General features: G+C 49.9%; 1 protein-coding gene across 1 annotated transcript in view; it reads left to right on the forward strand.

Annotated features, from left to right (window-relative positions):
- Window positions 1-16,684, forward strand: part of nbeaa (neurobeachin a) — a 134,350-nt gene extending 117,666 nt beyond the window's left edge. The window contains exons 53-60 of the mRNA XM_056284328.1: window positions 5,733-5,925; window positions 6,205-6,276; window positions 7,235-7,390; window positions 8,280-8,450; window positions 10,370-10,471; window positions 10,730-10,926; window positions 11,101-11,252; window positions 16,520-16,684. Coding sequence (XP_056140303.1) covers window positions 5,733-5,925; window positions 6,205-6,276; window positions 7,235-7,390; window positions 8,280-8,450; window positions 10,370-10,471; window positions 10,730-10,926; window positions 11,101-11,252; window positions 16,520-16,610 — 1,134 coding nt within the window. The 3' untranslated portion in view covers window positions 16,611-16,684. The remainder of the gene's footprint in view (window positions 1-5,732; window positions 5,926-6,204; window positions 6,277-7,234; window positions 7,391-8,279; window positions 8,451-10,369; window positions 10,472-10,729; window positions 10,927-11,100; window positions 11,253-16,519) is intronic.
- Window positions 16,685-22,536: the final 5,852 nt, after the last annotated feature.

Here is a 22,536-nt window from a genome sequence, read left to right on the forward strand (position 1 = left end):
TCTAAATAATGGATTATTGTCTTGGAACTGGACATTTCTTTGTATTTTTTGCAACTATTTTTGTATCTATTAACTAAGCGTGTCAAGTGTTTGTGTAATTACTCTCGCTGCCAGAGGGGGACGACAAAAGTGCTACACTGCAGGTTTAGCTAAGGTGCTGGATTCAAACACTGGCTAAAAGAACGTAGGGTTACGAATATAACCACCGTTTCCCGAAGGAGAGGAATGAGGTTCAACACATATTGTATAGGATATAACGCCCTCTTGAGTCTGGCTGAAGAAACCTCTGTTCACGCCTGAAAGGTAAATAATGCGTGGTGACGCATGGTGGCCTGTTCCACCCCTTAGGCTGTATAGCATCGTCACCAGCCGCATCCCTCAGTTCGTCACACCGCTCTTCACCGAGCTCTCCCAGTGAAGTGGGGCGAATGAGTGTTGTACTTCATTCCTCTCCTTCAGGGAACAGTGGTTATATTCACAACCCTACATTCCTTTTCAGTCGATTCACTTGGTACAGCACATATTGCTAGGGACGTATAGTCAGCCCTGCAGAGTAGGAACGGACCAACCCACTTGGTTCATAGTAAAGTAGACCAAACAGAGAGCACAGAGTGAGCCACTGAAGGGGCCATTACATCTAAATGATAAAACCACACACAAGTGTGTGGAGAAGCCCAGCTAGTTGCTGCTTAAATGTCCCGGACAGACAAGCCCTTAAACAAGGCCCGAGATGAAGCTATTCCTCTGGTAGAGGTTGCCCACACTCTCCCAGGTAAACTCAAGCCCTTGCTGCTGTAAGCCAGAGAAATGGCCTCAACTTTCCAACGAGAAAGATGCTGCTTTGACAGAGCCTTGCCCTTAACTGGATTACTGAGGCAGACAAACGACTGATCACATTTACGAACAGGCTGAGTAAGGTTAACATACATGCATAAAGCCCTCACAGGACACAACATATGCAATGTTCTCAGCTCCTCTAAGAAAAAAGGAGGAGGGGACAGCAGACTTAACTCAAAAGCCAGTGAACTGTAGGACATAGACATGGCTTTAGGAATATATGCTGTATTTAGGCGTAGCGTCAACTTAGTATCCCCTGGTGCAAAAACCGGGCATGCTGGATGTATTGACAAAGCATGGAGATTCCTTACCTGTTTAGCTGATGCCAATGCTAAAAGGAGGGCTGTCTTATATGAGAGAAACTTTGTCAACTGACTCCAACGGTTCAAAAGGTGGCTCACACAAAGCATCAAGAACTAAGTTAAGATCCCAGCACAACCGGTTTCAACTGCCTTACACCTTTCATAACCCATATGGCCAGAGGGTGTGCCCCCGGCGACACGCCGCCAAAACCCACATGGCAAGTCGATATTGTAGCTAAATAGACTTTAATGGTAGAAAAGGAACAGCCCTGCTCCAACAGGTCCTGAAGGAATGTCAGAACATCTACCATAGAACTCGGAAACGGAATCAAACCCTGTCTCTGGCACCAGCGCTCAGATGCATGCCACTTATAAGTATACAGGCCCCTGCTAGATGAAGCCGTTGCACTCTGAATGGTAGCTACAACATCGGAAGGTAGGCCCCTGGCCATTAAGTTTAACCTCTCAACAGGTAAGCATGCAGACACCACAGCTCTGGGCGGTGATGCATTTTTTTTCAACCTGCCTGAGATAGAGGATCCTTGCAGGGTGGAAGACACCAATACTGCCCCATCATGACTATCTCCGCATACCACACTTTCACTGGCCAACAGGGAGCCACCAGGATCATGGATAAGCCCCCCTGGCAGACCCTCTCCAAAGTGGGCAAAATCAACTCCACTGGTAGAATGGCACTAGATCAGGGGCAGTGGTATCTCCATTCCATAATTGCCTCCCTTTCCTCTCCTCCATAGCTAAGAGGAAGCCGGTTTCTTCCACCTTGCCGCGGTGTCCTTCATGAGGCTAGGAGGAGGTCCTTTGCTCCAGGCAGAGTTGCGCAGGTCAAATTTCACAGGCTGCTTTGAGGAGGGCATCCCGGCCGCAGCTGCTGGGGCCATTCTCTTCTGTGGGGGAGGCAACAAGGCTGGCTTGAATTCCTCTTGGGGATGGCTTTCGTCTGACCTCCCTCTGAGGTAGTGCACTCCATAGCGCATCTGCCTGCTGCTTACTGCGCTCGAATTTGGCCTAAATGGACTGAGGGGACTGACTGGCTAAACAGACCCTCCATCGAAATGCGCACATCCAAGTTTTCTGCCCTGTCTCTGTCAAGGCAAATTTATTTATGTAGCACATTTCAGCATCAAGGTAATTCAAAGTGCTTTACATAAAACATAAGAGGCATTTAAGAGAAGCAATGTAAGGCAATAAAAAGACATTTAAAAGCAAATAAAAAGAGTAAAAGTTACAGTAAGATGAAAATCAAAAGCTTCAAGATTTATTTAATAAAAGGCAGTGGCAAAGAGGAAAGTCTTCAGCTTAGATTTAAAAGAACTGTTATTTACAGCAGACCTGCAGTTTTCTGGGAGTTTGTTCCAGACGTGGTGCATAAAAAGTGAAAGCTGCCTCTTCGTGTGTAGTTTTGACATTGGGGACAGAAAGCTGACCTGTACCAGATGATCTGAGCAGTCTGGATGGTTCATAGTGTAGCAGTAGATCAGAAATATATTTTGGCTTTATAAACCAAGAGCAGAGTTTTAAAATCAATTCTTTGATGGACAGGAAGCCAGTGTAACGACCTCATCACTGGAGTGATGTGAGCCACTCTTTGTGTCTTAGTAAGGACTCGAGCAGCAGCGTTCTGAATCAGCTGCAACTGTTTGATTGAATTTTTTAGAAAGACCTGCAAAGACACCATTACAGTAGCCGAGTCAACTGAAGATAAATGGACAAGTTTTTCCAAATCCTGCTGAGACATAAATCCTTTAATTCTTGATATATTCTTCGGGTGATAGTAGGCTGACTTTATAATTGTCTTAATGTAGCTATCTAAATTCAGGTCTGAGTCCATGACTACACCAAGATTTCTGGCTTGGTTTGTAGTTTTTAACATTACCGATTGTAGCTGAATGCTGACTTTTAATCGTTCTTCCTTGGCTGCAAAGACAATTGCTTCAGTTGTATCTTTGTTTAATTGAAGAAAATTCTGAGACATCCAATCATTTGATTTGTTAAATGAACTTACTCAGTGTTTGTATGGAATTATAGTCCCCTGGTGATATGATTATGTACATCTGCATGTCATCTGCATAATTATGGTAACATATTTTGTTGTTTTCCATAATCTTGACTAGTGGGAGCATATAGATGTTAAACAGAAGCAGCCCCAGAATGGAGACTTGGGGAACTCCACAGGTCATTTTTATACGCTCAGTCATGTCCGACAGCATCAACCACAGATGTCATCGTGCTACCACCATGCTTGCTAAGCCCCAGCCCAGTGACAACGCCATGCACCGCGACATGCGCAAAATGTAGTCAGATGCTGACCTGATTTCATCCAGTAGTGGGGACAGGGGGCTGCCTGCAGGTAGTTTCGATCCCAGCTCTGCCAGACACATAGCTTGGTAAATCTGAAGGAGTGTAGCAGAACTCAAAGCACTGGCAGTGCCAGCATGCACCCTGTAAACTTTATCCAACTGAGTGGAGGAGAAATGGCAGTGTTTAGAAGGCAGGATCACCGGACCCATGAGCCCGGTGTTGTGGGAGGGCACATGGTAGGAAGCCAAGGATGGCTCTATGGGAGGAGGATTTACCAAGCCTGCCTTATAAGCCCCATCCAACTCCAGGAACTGCGCATGTACAGGCACAAAAGTGTGAGTAGACAGCGGCTTCTCCCAGGTAGATGCCAATTCGGTGAGTAAATCTGGAAATATAGCCAGGTAGTTTCTGGTTATGGTCAGCACTGGGTAAAGGAAAAACCCCACAAACCTTGTTTGTTTCTCTGCTGGAGGTAACAAAGGCCAATCCACCTCCAGCTTGCTAGCAGCCCGGAGAAACAGAGCCAGAAAGGATTTATCCATAACATCCTGGCTAACCTCTGCAGCACCAGAGGTACCCTGATCTGCCTGCAACTCCTGCTTGTCTCCAGAAAGGCTGTAGTCCAGCTCCACAATATCCTCTTCCTGGTAGTCCAAAAGGAGCCCGCCTGCAGACTTTGACATTTGCAGAGCATACCGGATCTATATAATCCGTTTCTTGTGCCATTGGTCACTCCATGAGAGCCCTGCTTCTCTGCCAGCCTCAACCTCCGTATCAGATAGGTGCTGTCCTGAAATTTCTGAGAGGAGAGGATCCTCCTGCCGCACCACAGCTTGACCCAAAATTAATTCAACGAAAGTCACATGCTGTTCGAGAGTTTTCCGCCTGAGCTGGCTACAGAGTGCATATGAATCGGGCTGAGCCAGTGCTCGTCTGGCACAGACAATTCCAAAACAGACTGGGCAAGCGTCGTGGAAAAACCACAGCCTTGAGGACAAGGATGAATAGTAATTTTCATTTTGGAGGAAGAATTGGTTTGAGTTTGCTCACTCATGTTTGCTAGCTGCAGCCATTAGCGAAACTAAAGTAGCACAGGTCAGCGACCGAGATGAACAAACAAACAAACCCAATATGCAAAAACTTTCAAAAATAGCACTCCGTGGAAAGTTAACTCACCAATATGAGGCTGTTGTTAGATTAATCTGATGGAACCAAGTTAGCTGTATCGAAGGTTTTGCTAAGTTTTCTGCTATATTTTTAAGGTGTTCTTTGCGAGGTGAAGAGTGACAGCACAGAGAGATGCTGCTGGTGATGATGCTATATAGCCTAGGGGCTGGGACCAGGCCACCATGCATCACCACGCAGCATTTGCCTTTCAGGCGTGACTAGAGGTGTCTTCGGCCAGACTTAAAGGGCTGTTATATCCCATACAATACGTGTTGTACCGAGTGAATCGACTGAAAGGGACTTTTCTGCAGCATTCTTTGTTCATCCGCATATTGAATCTTATTTACTCAACAGAATTCAGTTTGCATCTCTAGAAATTAGCAGAGAAAGGTCAGTTTCTCAGGGTCAAGGTGATCTTTTTAGCCTTACATGGAGAAATTTGTTTTGCAGCAAAGGCTCAAATACACATAATGTTTGAAAGACCTTAAGTTAAAGGGAGCATTAATTTTTCAACATTCTTTCTTTCATGAAAATCAAATATACCTTCATATGAATGTGATATTTAGAGCCTATAACAGCATATTACAGAACCTTTCACATTTACTCTTTTGAATACACAAACCAGTCAAATCAAGGTAAAAACGCAATTATTTCTGGAATGAAATTAAAAAGTGATAACTGGCTGGCGTTTACAGTGTGCACACCTAGATGTACCTGTGTGAAGACGCATCACACACACGTGTATTTAGTTTTCCTTATGTTTTCATAAAGCATTCGATTACTTGGGTTTAGCCTCTTTGTACTCCCCCAGACCCACCACTCTCCCATGTTGGTGTCAACCTTGTCAGAATCCCCTCGGTCCCGAGCCCCCAAACAAACCAAATGCCTCCATCCTCCTCCTCTTCCTCCTCTCGTAGGCCCACGAGACCCCTCAATGTGCGTTCCTGCCTTGACCCTGCTCTCCCACTAATACCCCTTTCTCCCTTTCCCTCCCTCTCTCTCCCCATCCGCTGCCCCCTCCACCTCTCCTCCATCTCCCGTTTCCCCTCTCTCTCCTCTGCCCTCCCTTCTCTCTTTCTCTCTCTCGTTCTCTTTCTGTCTCACCAGTGTTTCCTTCCTCAGAGTCCTCTGATGTTTAAGGATCAGATGCAGCAGGATGTCATCATGGTGCTCAAGTTCCCCTCCAACTCCCCTGTCACGCACGTGGCGGCCAACACGCTCCCCCACCTCAGCATACCAGCAGCCGTCACCGTCACGTGCAGCCGGCTGTTTGCCGTCAACCGCTGGCACAACACAGTCGGTGAGTGCATGTGTCAGTGCGCTGAAGGGATGGCTTTGTAGGATATGTGTTATGGGGTATTACCCATGTTGGTCTGTATTTTGTCTATCAATAAGCCTTATACTGTTTGGTTTGGGCTAATATCTCTTGTTTGAGACACATAAGCACAAATGTGTGTTTGCACATGCATGCACTTCTGTGTTCACACACTGTTAATTTCTGTTTATGTTTATGATTATTTGCATTGGACTGGGTGTGTGATATCAGTGACCTGACCACTGCTGGGTTTCTAACCCTCAGGTCTCCGTGGAGCTCCAGGGTACTCCTTAGAACAGGCCCATCACCTGCCGATTGAGATGGACCCTCTCATAGGTCAGTGCACGTGGATTCAGGTCTCCACTGACCTTTACATGCTCTTCCTGCCGCGAGCATCTACTGCAACTGATACCCCGATCCAGAGCACCTTACAGTTAGTGCAACAGTAGAATAACCTCAAGTTTCCTTTATTTGTTATCAACATTTAAAGCAGCTGTCAGTAATATTTAGGACTCCATATCGTTAGCGTTAGGCCAACCATGTCAATAATCAGTTTTAGTTTTATAAGAAACCTAAGTTTCTTACTTAAGCGCTTAAACAGTCAAGGAATTTAGGGCGTCTGAGTAGCGTGGCGGTCTATTCCGTTGCCTACCAACACGGGGATCGCCGGTTCGAATCCCCGTATTACCTCCGGCTTCGTCGGGCATCCCTACAGACACAATTGGCAGTGTCAGCGTGTGGGAAGCCGGATGTGGGTATGTGTCCTGGTCGCTGCACTAGCGCCTCCTCTGGTTGGCCGGGGCGTCTGTTCGGGGGGAGGGGGAACTTTGGGGAATAGCGTGATCCTCCCACACGCTACGTCCCCCTGGTGAAACTCCTCACTGTCAGGTGAAAAGAAGCGGCCGGCGACTCCACATGTAACGGAGGAGGTATGTGGTAGTCTGCAGCCCTCCCCGGATCAGCAGAGGGGGTGGAGCAGCGACTGGGACGGCTCGGAAGAGTGGGCTGAATACAATTGGGGAGAAAAAGGGGGAAAAAGACGAATCTTCAAAGTAATATATATAAGAGGACTGGGAAATAAGAAATAACATTAGACAGTAATTGTTCCGTGATGCACTCCTGGGCATCCCATAATTTACATACAGCAGTCTGTGAAACCTGCTGACTGCAGTCTAGTTGACGTGAAAGGCAGCAGGCTCTTATGAACAGTCATATGAGACTCATTAGACTGCCTGTTAATGTCTCTATTAGCTGCCATTAGCTGCCATCTCATCTGCCTTCCACTCTCTCCTAGCAAACAACTCGGGCATGAACAAGCGACAGATCACTGACCTGGTGGACCAGAGCATCCAGATCAACACACACTGTTTTGTGGTCACCGCTGACAACCGCTACATCCTGGTCTGCGGCTTCTGGGACAAGAGCTTCCGCGTCTACTCCACTGAGACTGGTAAGCGTTCACATCCTTCATAAAAGACCCCTCTTAGCTCTGCCGTATTTTATGAACTTTACGACGAGGAAAGGTCTGCAGAGAATGCCCCTTTTTGGGCAACCGCCCTCATCTCGTTCATTCGGTTGCACACATCTACACCTCAGGTATGCACGGCAGCACCTCCATAATCTCCACATAGCAGGAACAATGGAGCCGTTTGGGGAGTGGTGCGCCTTGCTTAAGTGCGCTACGGCATTTTTTTTTTTTCAGTGAGAGAGGGGAAAGCATTTCTCTTCCACTGTCTTCAGCCAGATGTTTTTGTTGTCTGTCCACAGACTGGAACAAGAGACTCGTCGCAGGCTGCCACAAGCCCATTTGTCTAATCTTTATGCTCATATCCGCCATCAGGTTGCTAATGTTGCTGAGAAACGTGTTAAATAAATCAATGGCAGGGGTGTCCGGGTGGCATAGCGGTCTATTCCGTAGCCTACAAACATGGGGCTCGGCGGTTCGAATCTCCATGTTACCTCCGGCTTGGTCGGGCGTCCCTACAGAAGCCGGATTTGGGTGTGTGTGCTGGTCGCTGCACTAGCGCCTCCTCTGGTCAGTCGGGGGGAAGGGGAAACTGGGGGGGAATAGCATGATCCTCCCACGCACCACATCCCCCTGGTGAAACTCCTCACTGTCAGGTGAAAAGAAGCGGCTGGGGACTCCACATGTATCAGAGGAGGCATGTGGTAGTCTGCAGCCCTCCCAGGATCGGCAGAGGGGGTGGAGCAGAGATCGAGATGGCTCGGAGGAGTGGGGTATTGACCAGATACAATTGGGGGGGAAAAGGGGGAGGGAAACTCAATAAATGAATAAATAAATCGTTGGCATACACATGTCCTCTGCTCGTTCCTCACAGGAAAGCTGACCCAAATAGTTTTCGGCCATTGGGACGTGGTGACGTGTTTGGCCAGGTCAGAGTCTTACATCGGAGGAGACTGCTATATTGTCTCTGGCTCCAGAGACGCCACGCTACTGCTGTGGTACTGGAGTGGACGGCACCACATCATCGGGGACAACCCCAACAACAGTAAGTGAGAAAATCTGTGTGTGTGTGTGTGGGGGGGGGGGGTAAAAATAGTTTTAAAATCATAACATACTGATGGGAGATAAAAAAAAAGAGTAGAGGTGAGCATCCTGCCCTCTGAGATCTAATCAGTTTATATATCGACAGTAATTATTGATAATGATTAATGATTCATGCATGTAGATACATTTCAAGCAGCCAGAGGATTGATATGATTCGATTCAGCCCTTTATCAATACAATACAATACAATACAGTACAATACAATACAGTACAATACAATACAATACAGTACAGTACAATACAATACAATACAATACAATACAGTACAATACAATGCAATACAATACAGTACAATACAATACAATACAGTACAATACAATACAATACAGTACAATACAGTACAATACAATGCAATACAATACAGTACAATACAATACAGTACAATACAATACAGTACAATACAATACTATAAAATACAATACAATACTATACAATACAGTACAATACAATACTATACAATACAGTACAATACAATACAATACTATAAAATACTATACAATACTATACAATACAGTACAATACTATACAATACTATACAATACAATACAGTACAGTACAATACAATACTATAAAATACAATACTATACAATACAGTACAATACTATACAATACAATACTATACAATACAGTACAATACAATACAGTACAATACTATAAAATACAATACTATACAATACAGTGCAATACAATACAGTACAATACAATACTATACAATACAATACAGTACAATACAATACAATACTATACAATACTATACTGTACTATACTATACTATACTATACAATACGATACCCCTAGATGCATTTCAATGCAGTGCAGTGCTCAGTACAAACAGTTGTATTTTAATTCTACTGATGCTGCAGTTGTGTGACTGTTGGAAGGAGGCATCCTGATAGGTATACATCTACTCAATGCAGTCATGGAAGAGAAAGAGAAGGGTGGCGTTGACGTTTTATTTGGAATCTCATTTGTTGGGAGTGAAACCTGGAAATCAGTGCAACTCTTATAAAACCCAGAAGTTGGCTCACACTTGTGATCTGGTGTTTGGCGGTGCGTCGTGCATTTCCTCACTGTCAGCCGACATCGATCAAACGATGGAAATAGAAAGGGGTGGGCGGAACGTTGGTTTGAGTTGAGCGAGGGATGGGAGGACATGTGAGGTGTTCCAGGTGGGCAGAGAGGGAGACAAGTAGATACGTTCTGAGAAGACATGAGAGAATCACACAAAGGAGCAACAATGGCAATCACTAGATGCTAAGAAATAAAAGATGGTGTCATATCAGGCTTAGGGGCGGCGCAGTGGTTAGCGCAGTCGCCTCACAGCAAGAAGGTCCTGGGTTCGAGCCCCTGGGTAGTCCAACCTTGGGGGTCGTCCCGGGTCGTCCTCTGTGTGAAGCTTGCATGTTCTCCCCCGTGTCTGCGTGGGTTTCCTCCGGGTGCTCCAGCATCCCGCGACCCTAATAAGGATAAGCGGTTTGGATAATGGATGGATGGATATCAGCTTATCCAGTACCCTGAAGTCTGCATTGTCTTTCCGTTACTCCTTCCCAACTTTTACCCAACACAAGCTGTCCGACTCGACATGTAGCTGTGTATCAAACACGAAGCCCGGCACGTCACTTCACACGCTAAATCGTCACACCCTTATTCATAACGGTGTTATCTATAATAGCGTTATCTAACTTGAGTTTTTCAAGTTTAATACTTACAAACCAGTCTCATACAGCCACATGAATGGCTGTAGTATTAGTAAATGCTCAGAGGTGCACACAGACTTACAGGAATTAAAATACTGGGACCGTGAAGTTAAGAAAATAACGTGCAGAACCTTAATTTGAAATCGAGGCATTGTTATTTTAGGTGACTACCCTGCGCCGAGAGCAGTACTTACAGGCCACGACCACGAGGTGGTGTGTGTGTCTGTCTGTGCAGAGCTGGGGCTAGTCATCAGCGGAGCCAAAGGTTGGTCTTCTTCACTTTCTTTCTGCCAGAGTTTCTGATTCAGTCTTGTCTGCGCATTGTTAAAACACAGATGGAAAATAATAAAGAAAAATTATTTTTAAAAAAAGTAGTTGTGTATTGAAGGTTGTTGTGAGTTTTCTCTCGCATTGGAAAGTTCGTATATCTGTAATCGCCCGAGCCAGTTGTGTTTATGAGCTGCATGCTTGACAACAGAGCACCTTACACAACGTCCCCTTTCTCTGTCTTGCCCTGCCTCAGAGGGCCCCTGCTTGGTCCACACCATCACCGGGGACTTGCTGAGGGCCCTGGAGGGGCCGGAGCTTTGCCAGCGGCCCCGCCTCATCTCTGTCTCCAGTGAGGGCCACTGCATCATCTGCTACGAGAGGGGCCGCTTCTGCAACTTCAGCATCAACGGGAAGCTGCTCGCCCAGATGGAGGTCAACGATTCCACGCGGGTAGGGACGCCTTTTTGAAATGTGCGGTTACAGCGCCGCAGGAGCCGAATGGTCACAGCGCATCACACATAACCGCAACGTCCCCGGTTCGATTCCAGCCAGCGACCTTCGTTGCATGTCGTACCCATCGTTCTTCCTGTCTCTCTCTCTCTCTCTGCACATATGTGTCTTCAGGCTATCCTGTTAAGCAGTGACGGCCAGAATCTGGTGACGGGAGGGGATAATGGGGTAGTGGAGGTGTGGCAGGCCTGCGACTTCAAACAGCTTTACATCTACCCGGGCTGTGACGCCGGCATCCGCGCCATGGACCTCTCGCATGACCAGAGGTAAGCTGAACTGTGTTGCACTCTGGCTGATAGGATGGAAGGAGGAAGATAAAGCAAGGGTGTTTTGACTCGATGCTTTGGACTGTGTAGAGCAGGGATGGGCAAGATGATCCAGAAAGGGCCGGTGTGGGTGCAGTTACACACCTCTATTAGTCAACCAATTGTCTTTGCTAAGGACTTCCCTCCTGGGATTCCTCCGGGTGCTCCGGTTTCCTCCCACAGTCCAAAGACACGTAGGTCAGGTGAATTGGCCATACTAATTTGTCCCTAGCTGTGAATATATGTGTGTATGTGTGTTGGCCTGGCGGCCTGTCCAGGGTGTCTCCCCGCCTGGCACCCAATGACTGCTGGGATAGGCTCCAGTATCCTGTGACCCCAACTGGGATAAGCAGCTTGGATAATGGATGGATGGATGGATAGTCTTTGCTAAGGACCTTGATTTGTAGACTCAGGTGTGTAACTGCTTGGTTGGAAGAAAGACCTGCACCCACGCTAGTCTTTCTGGATCATGTTGCCCATCCTGGTGTAGAGTGAAACTATGACAACTACTCTGGGGGCGCTTTGGGCGTTTTCATATTAGGTACAATTGCTATGTACCGTGCCGGAGTACCATTGCCCCCCTCCACCCCATTCCCCCGCCACTCAGATTTCACATTGGTAATGTTCTTCCGTACCCAAGTACACTTGCGTATCTACACACTCTGACACAGTAGGTGGCGGTATGCACCTGGTTGGTTTCCATCCTTCCATTATCCAAACCACTTATCCTGCTCTCAGGGTCGCGGGACTGCTCTAGCCTATCCCAGCAGCTTTTGGGCTGGTGGGGAGACATCCTGGACAGGTCATCACAAGGCCGACACATACACACACTTTCACACCGAGGGACAATTTAGTACGGCCGCTTCACCTGACCTACATGTCTTTGGACTGTGGGAGGAAACCAGAGCCCCCAGAGGAAGCCCACGCAGACACGGGGAGAACATGCAAACTCCACACAGGACAACCCTCAAGGTTGGGCTATCCCGGGGATCGAACCCAGGACCTTCTTGCTGCGAGGCGACCACGTTAACTACTGCGCCACTGCAACTGCACCTGGTTGGTTTGCAATCTGCAAATAAACACAAAGAAGACGAGAATACTTGGGCTATTTATTCTTCTACATGTTTACCCAGAAAGGAGACTCTTAAGACGTCACATAGACGTCCACTTCCGTGTTTTGGTAGTTTTCACACCTGAGTCGAACCATACCCGGTTACATGTGAACCGTACTGAAGACCACCTTTTCCAAGGGGACCCGGGTACGGTTTGTTGCTCCGTGCCCGGAAACGGTAAACAGTGTTCACACTAATCAAACAAACTGTGTTAACGTGGCGGAGAGGCCGAACCCAATGTGCTGACACAGACAACTCAAAGACCGGAGTAAAGTAGAAGCAACGGCTTTCATCGCCTGGCTGGGGCAAAGGTGGGGGACTGGGACCGTGCCAGCGGAGACCACAAGGCAACCCGGGCCAGTGGTGGACCGGGTAGGAGATGGGGGAACCTGGGGCGGAGCCAGGCAGAACAGGGCTCGCGAGGGAATGACACACACGGGAGGGGGCCAGGACCAACAAGGGAGCAGGGCTCCACAGAGGCAAACTGAAGGTTGGAGACGGGGGCTGGCAGGACAGAGGAAACGCGAAGAGCAAGGTTAGTCAGGGAAACAGGTAACAGGCATTTCACAAGAACTCAGTGCAAAAGGCTGGAAGTGTAGACTGACCTGGGCAGGCACTACCGTCTGGCAAGGTAGATGTGGCAAGGCTGGGTTGATGAGGAGTTGAGTTGATTAAAGCGGATGAGATGCAGCTGATGAACCTCTGCTGTGCCTGCAGCACACCCGCCTCCAGTCCTGCAGCACGCCCACCTCCAGTCCTGCAGCACGCCCGCCTCCAGTCCTGCAGCACGCCCGCCTCCAGTCCTGCAGCACGCCCGCCTCCAGTCCTGCAGCACGCCCGCCTCCAGTCCAGCAGCACGGCTGCCTCCAGTCCTGCAGCACGGCTGCCTCCAGTCCTGCAGCACACCCGCCTCCAGTCCTGCAGCACGCCCGCCTCCAGTCCTGCAGCACGCCCGCCTCCAGTCCTGCAGCACGCCCGCCTCCAGTCCAGCAGCACGGCCGCCTCCAGTCCTGCAGCACGCCCGCCTCCAGTCCAGCAGCACGGCTGCCTCCAGTCCTGCAGCACACCTGCCTCCAGTCCAGCAGCACGGCTGCCTCCAGTTCTGCAGCACACCCGCCTCCAGTCCTGCAGCACGCCCGCCTCCAGTCCAGCAGCACGGCTGCCTCCAGTCCTGCAGCACACCTGCCTCCAGTCCAGCAGCACGGCTGCCTCCAGTTCTGCAGCACACCCGCCTCCAGTCCTGCAGCACGCCCGCCTCCAGTCCTGCAGCACGCCCGCCTCCAGTCCAGCAGCACGGCCGCCTCCAGTCCTGCAGCACGCCCGCCTCCAGTCCAGCAGCACGGCTGCCTCCAGTCCTGCAGCACGCCTGCCTCCAGTCCAGCAGCACGGCTGCCTCCAGTTCTGCAGCACACCCGCCTCCAGTCCTGCAGCACACCCGCCTCCAGTCCTGCAGCACCGCTGCCTCCAGTCCTGCAGCACGGCTGCCTCCAGTCCTGCAGCACGCCCGCCTCCAGTCCTGCAGCACCGCTGGCTCCAGTCCTGCAGCATGGCTGCCTCCAGTCCTGCAGCACGCCCGCCTCCAGTCCAGCAGCACGGCTGCCTCCAGTCCTGCAGCACACCCGCCTCCAGTCCTGCAGCACGGCTGCCTCCAGTCCTGCAACACACCCGCCTCCAGTCCTGCAGCACGCCTGCCTCCAGCCCTGCAGCACCGCTGCCTCCAGTCCTGCAGCACGGCTGCCTCCAGTCCTGCAGCACGCCCGCCTCCAGTCCTGCAGCACGGCTGCCTCCAGTCCTGCAGCACCGCTGCCTCCAGTCCTGCAGCACACCCGCCTCCAGTCCTGCAGCACGCCCGCCTCCAGTCCTGCAGCACACCCGCCTCCAGTCCTGCAGCACGCCCGCCTCCAGTCCTGCAGCACACCCGCCTCCAGTCCAGCAGCACGGCCGCCTCCAGTCCTGCAGCACCGCTGCCTCCAGTCCTGCAGCACGGCTGCCTCCAGTCCTGCAGCACGGCCGCCTCCAGTCCTGCAGCACGGCTGCCTCCAGTCCTGCAGCACGGCCGCCTCCAGTCCAGCAGCATGGCCGCCTCCAGTCCTGCAGCACCGCTGCCTCCAGTCCTGCAGCACGGCTGCCTCCAGTCCTGCAGCACGGCTGCCTCCAGTCCTGCAGCACGCCCGCCTCCAGTCCTGCAGCACGGCCGCCTCCAGTCCTGCAGCACGCCCGCCTCCAGTCCTGCAGCACGCCCGCCTCCAGTCCTGCAGCACGCCCGCCTCCAGTCCTGCAGCACGCCCGCCTCCAGTCCTGCAGCACCGCTGCCTCCAGTCCTGCAGCACGGCTGCCTCCAGTCCTGCAGCACGGCTGCCTCCAGTCCTGCAGCACACCCGCCTCCAGTCCTGCAGCACGGCTGCCTCCAGTCCAGCAGCACGGCTGCCTCCAGTCCTGCCGCACACCCGCCTCCAGTCCTGCAGCACGGCTGCCTCCAGTTCTGCAGCACGGCTGCCTCCAGTCCTGCAGCACGGCTGCCTCCAGTCCTGCAGCACACCCGCCTCCAGTTCTGCAGCACACCCGCCTCCAGTCCTGCAGCACGGCTGCCTCCAGTCCTGCAGCACGGCTGCCTCCAGTCCTGCAGCACACCCGCCTCCAGTTCTGCAGCACACCCGCCTCCAGTCCTGCAGCACGGCTGCCTCCAGTCCTGCAGCACACCCGCCTCCAGTCCTGCAGCACACCCGCCTCGAGTTCTGCAGCACACCCGCCTCCAGTTCTGCAGCACGCCCGCCTCCAGTCCTGCAGCACACCCGCCTCCAGTCCTGCAGCACACCCGCCTCCAGTCCTGCAGCACGGCTGCCTCCAGTCCTGCAGCACGGCTGCCTCCAGTCCTGCAGCACACCCGCCTCCAGTCCTGCAGCACGCCGCCTCCAGTCCTGCAGCACGGCCGCCTCCAGTCCTGCAGCACGCCAACCTCCAGTCCTGCAGCACCGCTGCCTCCAGTCCTGCAGCACGCCCGCCTCCAGTCCAGCAGCACGGCCGCCTCCAGTCCAGCAGCACGGCTGCCTCCAGTCCTGCAGCACGCCCGCCTCCAGTCCTGCAGCACGCCCGCCTCCAGTCCTGCAGCACGCCAACCTCCAGTCCTGCAGCACCGCTGCCTCCAGTCCTGCAGCACCGCTGCCTCCAGTCCAGCAGCACGCCCGCCTCCAGTCCTGCAGCACGCCTGCCTCCAGTCCTGCAGCACGCCAACCTCCAGTCCTGCAGCACCGCTGCCTCCAGTCCTGCAGCACCGCTGCCTCCAGTCCTGCAGCACACCCGCCTCCAGTCCTGCAGCACGCCCGCCTCCAGTCCTGCAGCACCGCTGCCTCCAGTCCTGCAGCACACCCGCCTCCAGTCCTGCAGCACCGCTGCCTTCAGTCCTGCAGCACCGCTGCCTCCAGTCCTGCAGCACGGCTGCCTCCAGTCCTGCAGCACGCCCGCCTCCAGTCCTGCAGCACGCCCGCCTCCAGTCCAGCAGCACGGCTGCCTCCAGTCCTGCAGCACGCCTGCCTCCAGTCCTGCAGCACGCCTGCCTCCAGTCCTGCAGCACCGCTGCCTCCAGTCCTGCAGCACACCCGCCTCCAGTCCTGCAGCACCGCTGCCTCCAGTCCTGCAGCACATCCGCCTCCAGTCCTGCAGCACCGCTGCCTCCAGTCCTGCAGCACACACACACACAAACCACAGGGGAAGACACTAGAGCAGGGGAAGTGAGTGACCTTGATGAGGGAGAAAATTAGGGCGACTGAGATAAAGAGGGTGAATCCGGGGGGCAGATATAACAAGGTGGACTTCGGGGTCAGGGGTACTCGGATCTGGGCGCGGGTCCCTGATGTGTGAAAGCCTCCTTTAAAAAGGGTCGGTGCAGAAGAACTGGTTTAATGAAAAGCCCAAACCATCAATTTTGTCCATTGCCAGAGGAAATTTTACTGCCCACCAACTCTTCCTTGTCAGCATCTCACAAAAATTACCCCTTTTTTTCCCCTAAATTCTTCTTTTATTGTTCATATCCTGTCCTGCGATAGCAAAGAGCGTAATCGTCGTCGTGTACTATGTGTGTGTGACTGGGTAAACTGTGCTCCTGTGCTCTTCCCACAGGACTCTGATCACCGGCATGGCGTCCGGGAGCATCGTCGCTTTCAACATCGACTTTAACCGCTGGCATTACGAACACCAGAACAGGTACTGAGGCGGCGAGAGTGAAGTAGAAGAAGTGAACGGGGTAAAGAGCGAGAGAGAGAGAGCGAGAGGAGAGCAGAAGAGGCGGCGGGGACGAATTCTGCTGTGATTTCGGGAAAGTGGATAAACTACCGGGGGTTCAAGGCGGGGGAGAAAACGAAGTAAGGAGCACCGGATCGGTCGGGTGGTGGGGGGGGGGGGGAACCTGAATCTCATTTTCCCCCTGTGAAGTTTTTTTGCGTGATTTGAGACAAGCGGAGCGTCCCGAAGCCGGTAGAAATCCTTCCTCTGCCCACACGTGCGTGCCCACGCGCACGTGTGCGACCACAGACACATAGAAAACAAACCCCGGAGGTACACCCCCCCCCCCCAAACCCGCTGATAAAACACACAGACTGGAGAGTGAGAGGCGAGTCCGACACACCGCGTACGGGTTGTGCGCCCGGGCCTGTGCCGTGTGCAGGACTGGCGCGGCTGCTGTTACTGGTACGCTTACTGCTTCACAGACAAGAGAACTGAACTTCTTTGTTTTTTTTAAGTTGTTTTTCCCCTTCTTTTTCTGTTCCACGGTTGTTTTATCGTTCCTTTCGGGGGGGGGGACGGGTCGGGGGGGGCGGGGGGGAGTATGCGGGTGGACTAGAATTGGACCCTGTGACGAGTCTGACCCGGTTTTCAAATGGTCTGAACTGAACCAGCCACTCCCACTGATCAAACAGGTGCTATTGGCTTGATATGAAATCCACATTTGGCAAATTAACCCGGGGTTGTGTTGTTGATTGGTTTTATCTTCCTTTTTTTTTTTTTTTTATCATTTAGTTTCATTTTCTTTTCTACTCCCCGCAGGGTAAATATGATTTCGATGTAAATAAGGCTCAGTTTCCTTTGGAGTCGACAGTCGTCCTTTCACTACACAGACTGTGCTTACCACCTTAATTTATTAATGACTCGCTGTATGTAAGATATTGTGTAATAATTATAATAACTTTGACATGACGGATGGTTCATGAGGGTGACGAGGAGGAGGAGGATGACTATGATTGTTGCAATGACGGTGATGACGAAGAGATCTTGCCAGTACCACCGAGGAGGATAAACACAAGACAAACATGATTTCCTTTGTATATTTGGTGATTGTTTTGTCAAATATGTACATATAGTCTTGGCTCAGGCTTGGTGGGAGATTGAATCAACTGACTAAGACCGGAACAGCAAAGGAAACCTTCACTTAACCCACACACACACACACGTGTCGATTATTTAAAAAAAAGAAAAGAAGAGAGAATCAAAATCAATGTAAAAGTTTGTTTTGTATTTGCACTTTGCACCAATCACATATCATTATTTATTAGCTTGGTTCTTTCCGGTCTGCTGCCATTTCGTTTAGGTCCATTTCCCCTCCGGGATTATTTGTGCATTGATGTTTGTATTTAAGACGTTGAGCTCATGTGTGATTATTAAGTTGTACAACCTCACAGTTGTAAGCAATATCATGATTCTGTAGCGGATAGAGGCGCGAGGGCGGCGAGCGGGGCGGACGGGGAGACGTGTGAGATGTACTGTATGTGTGAAAGCCATCTTGATCAAATACACACATGCACATACTCTTATCAACAACAGGTTCTACTTACGTATCCAAAAAAAAAGGTTAAATATTTTTGGATCTATAAAACCCTAAAACTATTGTATTCATGTTTTATTGCAAAGATGTAAAATATGACATGTGTGAGTTGGAAAAAAAAATCATGATAAGAAAAATAAAATATGCAAAGAATTTGATGACTTGACTTTTCATTGGTCGTCCGATTAAAAAAAAAACGTCGCCTCACAAAATGACAGTATACAGATGAGGAGGGGAAGGGAGAAGGACAACTGAATTTAAAGAGGAGACCAGATGTGGCATGGTAAACGCACTTACGAACCTGCCGGTCTTGCCCTTTTTTATTATTATTGTTATTGAAAGTGTAAACATACCACAATCAGTCAATCCAGTCCATTAAATGAAGGTATATACATAAAACAAACAAAATAACTCCAACAAGGAGGAATGATAGATAAAATATATAAATAAGGGGAAAAAATAAAGTAACTTAGTGACAGGCTTCTTCAATTAAACATTTCTAAATAAATTTTGTTCACTGACATACCTTTTTTTGTTTGTAACGAAATTCAGACTCAAAGCAATATTCAATATCTATCAAAAGTAATATGAATAAAGGTCTTGATTTAAGTATTCTGGCTTTGTGACTTTGAAGTCTTGCTCATAAGACACAAGGCAGAGATCAGTGACGTCATTAGTATCAGATAAGTCTGAGACTATTACTTAACGTATGCCAAATGGCATGTGAGCATTACATCCGTGTTCGCCCCTCAGCCCTCAGGCCGTCTGTGTGGCCAGTGGAGAACTGTCACTTTTTGTTAGACTTGCGCTGATGGTTTTATGTCTGCGTAGCTCGCGCACGGAAACATCTGCGTGACGTCAAAGCTGCGCTGTAAACAAGATGCGCGCGCAGAACGTGTGGCAAACTATGGCCTGAGAAACAGCGCGCGTACCTATGAAACTCACAGACGGAAGCGTAGAAAACCAAACGGAGGAAAGTTAGAAATTGGAGAAAATGGAAATCTCAGAATATGGTGAAGGTCTAAGCAAGGGAGACAGAAAGCATTACGAGTCGAAACTTACGCCAAGCACTGGAGGAAAACTCCCCGGTCCGTTGATGCTGCTGAAGCTCAGTGGACAGGTGACGTCACGAGAAGGGATGTGACTGAACACCTCATAGACACACCGGGTATATTTACCAAAGATTCAATGAAGGCACACAAGTCTCTAGAAGCACACGATCACTTTGTCGGTGGACATGTCCAAGACTGCTTTTACCATCCGTTATCGAAGGAAAACAAGTTCCATCCATTATCCAAACCGCCTATCCTGCTCTCAGGGTCGCCGGGATGCTGTTGCTTCATCAAATGTGAAGGTAAGCCCTCGTAGTTTAATCGTTTGTACGGTTGAATTGTTTGTACGGTTATGAGATTGGGGCTGGAGTCAAATTATGACCTGGTTGTCAAACTTGAGGAAGGCTAGGCATTAACAACTCAAACGTTGGTTTGGCAGTTGCTCTACTAGGAGCTGTTGCTTACGTATTGTAGCGAATTCGGGGGGGGGGTGTTGCAACAGGGGGCAGTCCGGGAACCGTCGCCACAGCCGGGACGCGAACCTGTATCTCCCACACCGCAAGCGACAACGTTAACCTGTCGACTAAAGGGTTAGTCGAGCGGTTAGCGGTGTCTCCCGCGGTCCGGGCGACACGGGTTCACGTCCCGGCCGCGGCAGTTCCTGTGGTTGCCCCCCCGAATTTGCTACATTGGTGTCAGAAGTGGGATACGCGCGGACGCGCTTTCCCGGAGGGGGGGGTAGTGTAACGTGCATGGATAAGTAGACACGTTGGTCCTGCACTAACGGGTCGGACACTTTAGTCGACTGGTTAACGTTGTCGCTTGCGGAGCGGGAGACACGGGTTCGCGTCTCGGTTGTGGCGACGGTTTCCCGACTGCCCCCCAAATTTGCTACAGTATATTCAATCACAATACTCGTTTGTGTAAGAAACGGATACACACCAGATATGAAATGATCTTCGCGTTTGGTATTTGCTCTTCCGACCACGTCTGCCGGTCCTCCCGACGGATCGCATGAATCCACGCCTGTCTTCTTTGTTTCTTGATTGGGGTTTTCCCTTTAGGCATGCAATGAAAATGCAGATGCTTGTTTTTACCGTCTTTACGATTTGTACAAGCGACAGCGCAACAACTGTGAGGCGTTTCGTTTTAAATCAGCTTCTCCGTGATGACCGCTTCGAAATGAACATAGTGTAACGTGCATGGATAAGAAGACACGTTGGTCCTTGACTAACGGGTCGGACCCTTTAGTCGACTGGTTAACGTTGTCGCTTGCGGTGACGGAGATACGGGTTCGCGTCCCGGATGTGGCGACGGTATTTCGGACTGCCCCCCGAATTCCGCTACAATAGTAACGTTTACAAACACAGGACTCGTCGCCCCCTTTTGCCTCACAATGTGCGCGCGCACATTTTGCGCGCGTAAACAAGGGAGCATGTCTATAAATCTTACGGGCTGGCGTCCTACCTTGGCAGCCATGGGCCAACAGTAGCACTGATACTGACTGGAGTACTCAGTGTGGAACATCTAGTACACACGGGTTGCTCCTACATGAATTCCTCAGCTCTGGACCAAACAGGGCAGAGGAGGTGATGGCGCCATGCTTTTCCCATTTCTCACTATATTGGCTCCATACTAGGTGACCTCCATGTGTGAACGCAGGCTACTGCATTACTTTGAAGAAAAGGCTGAGAAATGTTACGGTTTGTCAGTTGCAAAAAGATTAAAGTGGCTATCAGCAGTTTTGATTTATGACACTTTTTATATAATATTTGGTCAAACTCTCAACATCCTGACAGCTATTAAGTAAATAAGAGGCAACGAGGAAGAGGGGGGTGTAATCCAACTCCGTATTGGCGCTGTAAACGGAGACAGGAAACGTTCTCTGTACCGGCTCCTCATCAGCCAATCAGGAGAGTGCTTTGCGAGCTGGTATCTCCATTGGTCCTTTCTTGCTGTCAATCAGCTGGGACGTTCACTAAGCTCCGATGAGGAAGTGAGGGGGCGGGCTATTACGCAGTCTGGCTTTAAACTGTAGTGGGTTAAGGCATATGTATTCAGTGGTTATTTCGAGTTGACAACGTTAAATATCTGCTTAAATTTGGGTGGAAAAAGTTCTCTTAGCTAGCAGTTCTATTAGCTAGCCAGCCTACGTTAGTGTGTTGTTATCGTTTGCAACGGATATGGGGCATTGCGTCACTTCCTGCAAAGCGTGACTGTCCGATAGCCATCACCCTTTAAACTAGCTAGCGCTTTGCTAACTTCCGCCCAGGAGCTCTTACCCATACTTTCACAAAATAGTCACGTATTTGTCAAAATGATACCGGGGCGTCTGCGTCAAGCAGCCAAAGATCACCGTGAAGCAAAATTAGAAACGCAAGGAAGCCGGGAAGTTTTCAGCGGAAGGAGAAAATCTTCAGTGCGGGCTTAAGGGGGAGGAAGACGGCAGCGGCATCGCTTGGCATCCCGGCAGGAGGGCCCCTGGAGGTTAGGTGTGTAACGGTCCTGTTGTGTCGCTGTATACGTGTTTATTTATACAACATGTAGACTCGTTACACGGTTAGGCTTTAAATCTTCAGGATGAGTAGACAACAGAGCTGACAGGTCAGGGGGGGTTGAGATGTAGAAACAAGTCACCTGAAGCAAGGCAGGTCGTCCAGAATAATGAGTGTAAACCAGATTTCCGTCGTCTCAGTGGGGAAGAGCTCCTCGTTGTTTGGTGTTTCGTGCTGAGCCAAAGCCCAGACCAGGAACCTGCTGTAATGGTGTGCTGCTGGGTCAGCCTGAGTAGCCTATAGTCTAGCTCAGTGTTTCTCAACCGGGGGTCCGCTGACCCCTAGTGGTCCGTGGTGTAATTGCAAGGGGTCCGTGAAAATAAAATATCTTTAAAAAAAAGATCCTATGACATTTATAGAAATAGGATTATTTTACTCAAATGTGACTGAGACCTTTATCTACCTAAACTATAGGGGGTAACAGGACTTTTTTCTCTAATTACATGTTTCACAAGTGTAATTTATTGTATTTTAATAAGAGATCTCGCTCCCGTTTGCATTGTTAAAAGTCACTGCATAAAAATTCTGTTGTTACATATATCTGAAAGTTACTGAATACATATTCTGTTTTGTTACATATATCTGAAAGTTACTGAATACATATTCTGTTTTGTTACATATATCTGAAAGTTACTGCATAAGAATCCTGTTTTGTTAACTATATCTAAGTTATAACTGAAAGCTCTTATTTTTGCCCCAAAGAGTGAATAA

This window comes from Lampris incognitus, chromosome 8, assembly GCF_029633865.1.
Source record: "Lampris incognitus isolate fLamInc1 chromosome 8, fLamInc1.hap2, whole genome shotgun sequence".
Taxonomy (NCBI): Eukaryota; Metazoa; Chordata; class Actinopteri; order Lampriformes; family Lampridae; genus Lampris; species Lampris incognitus.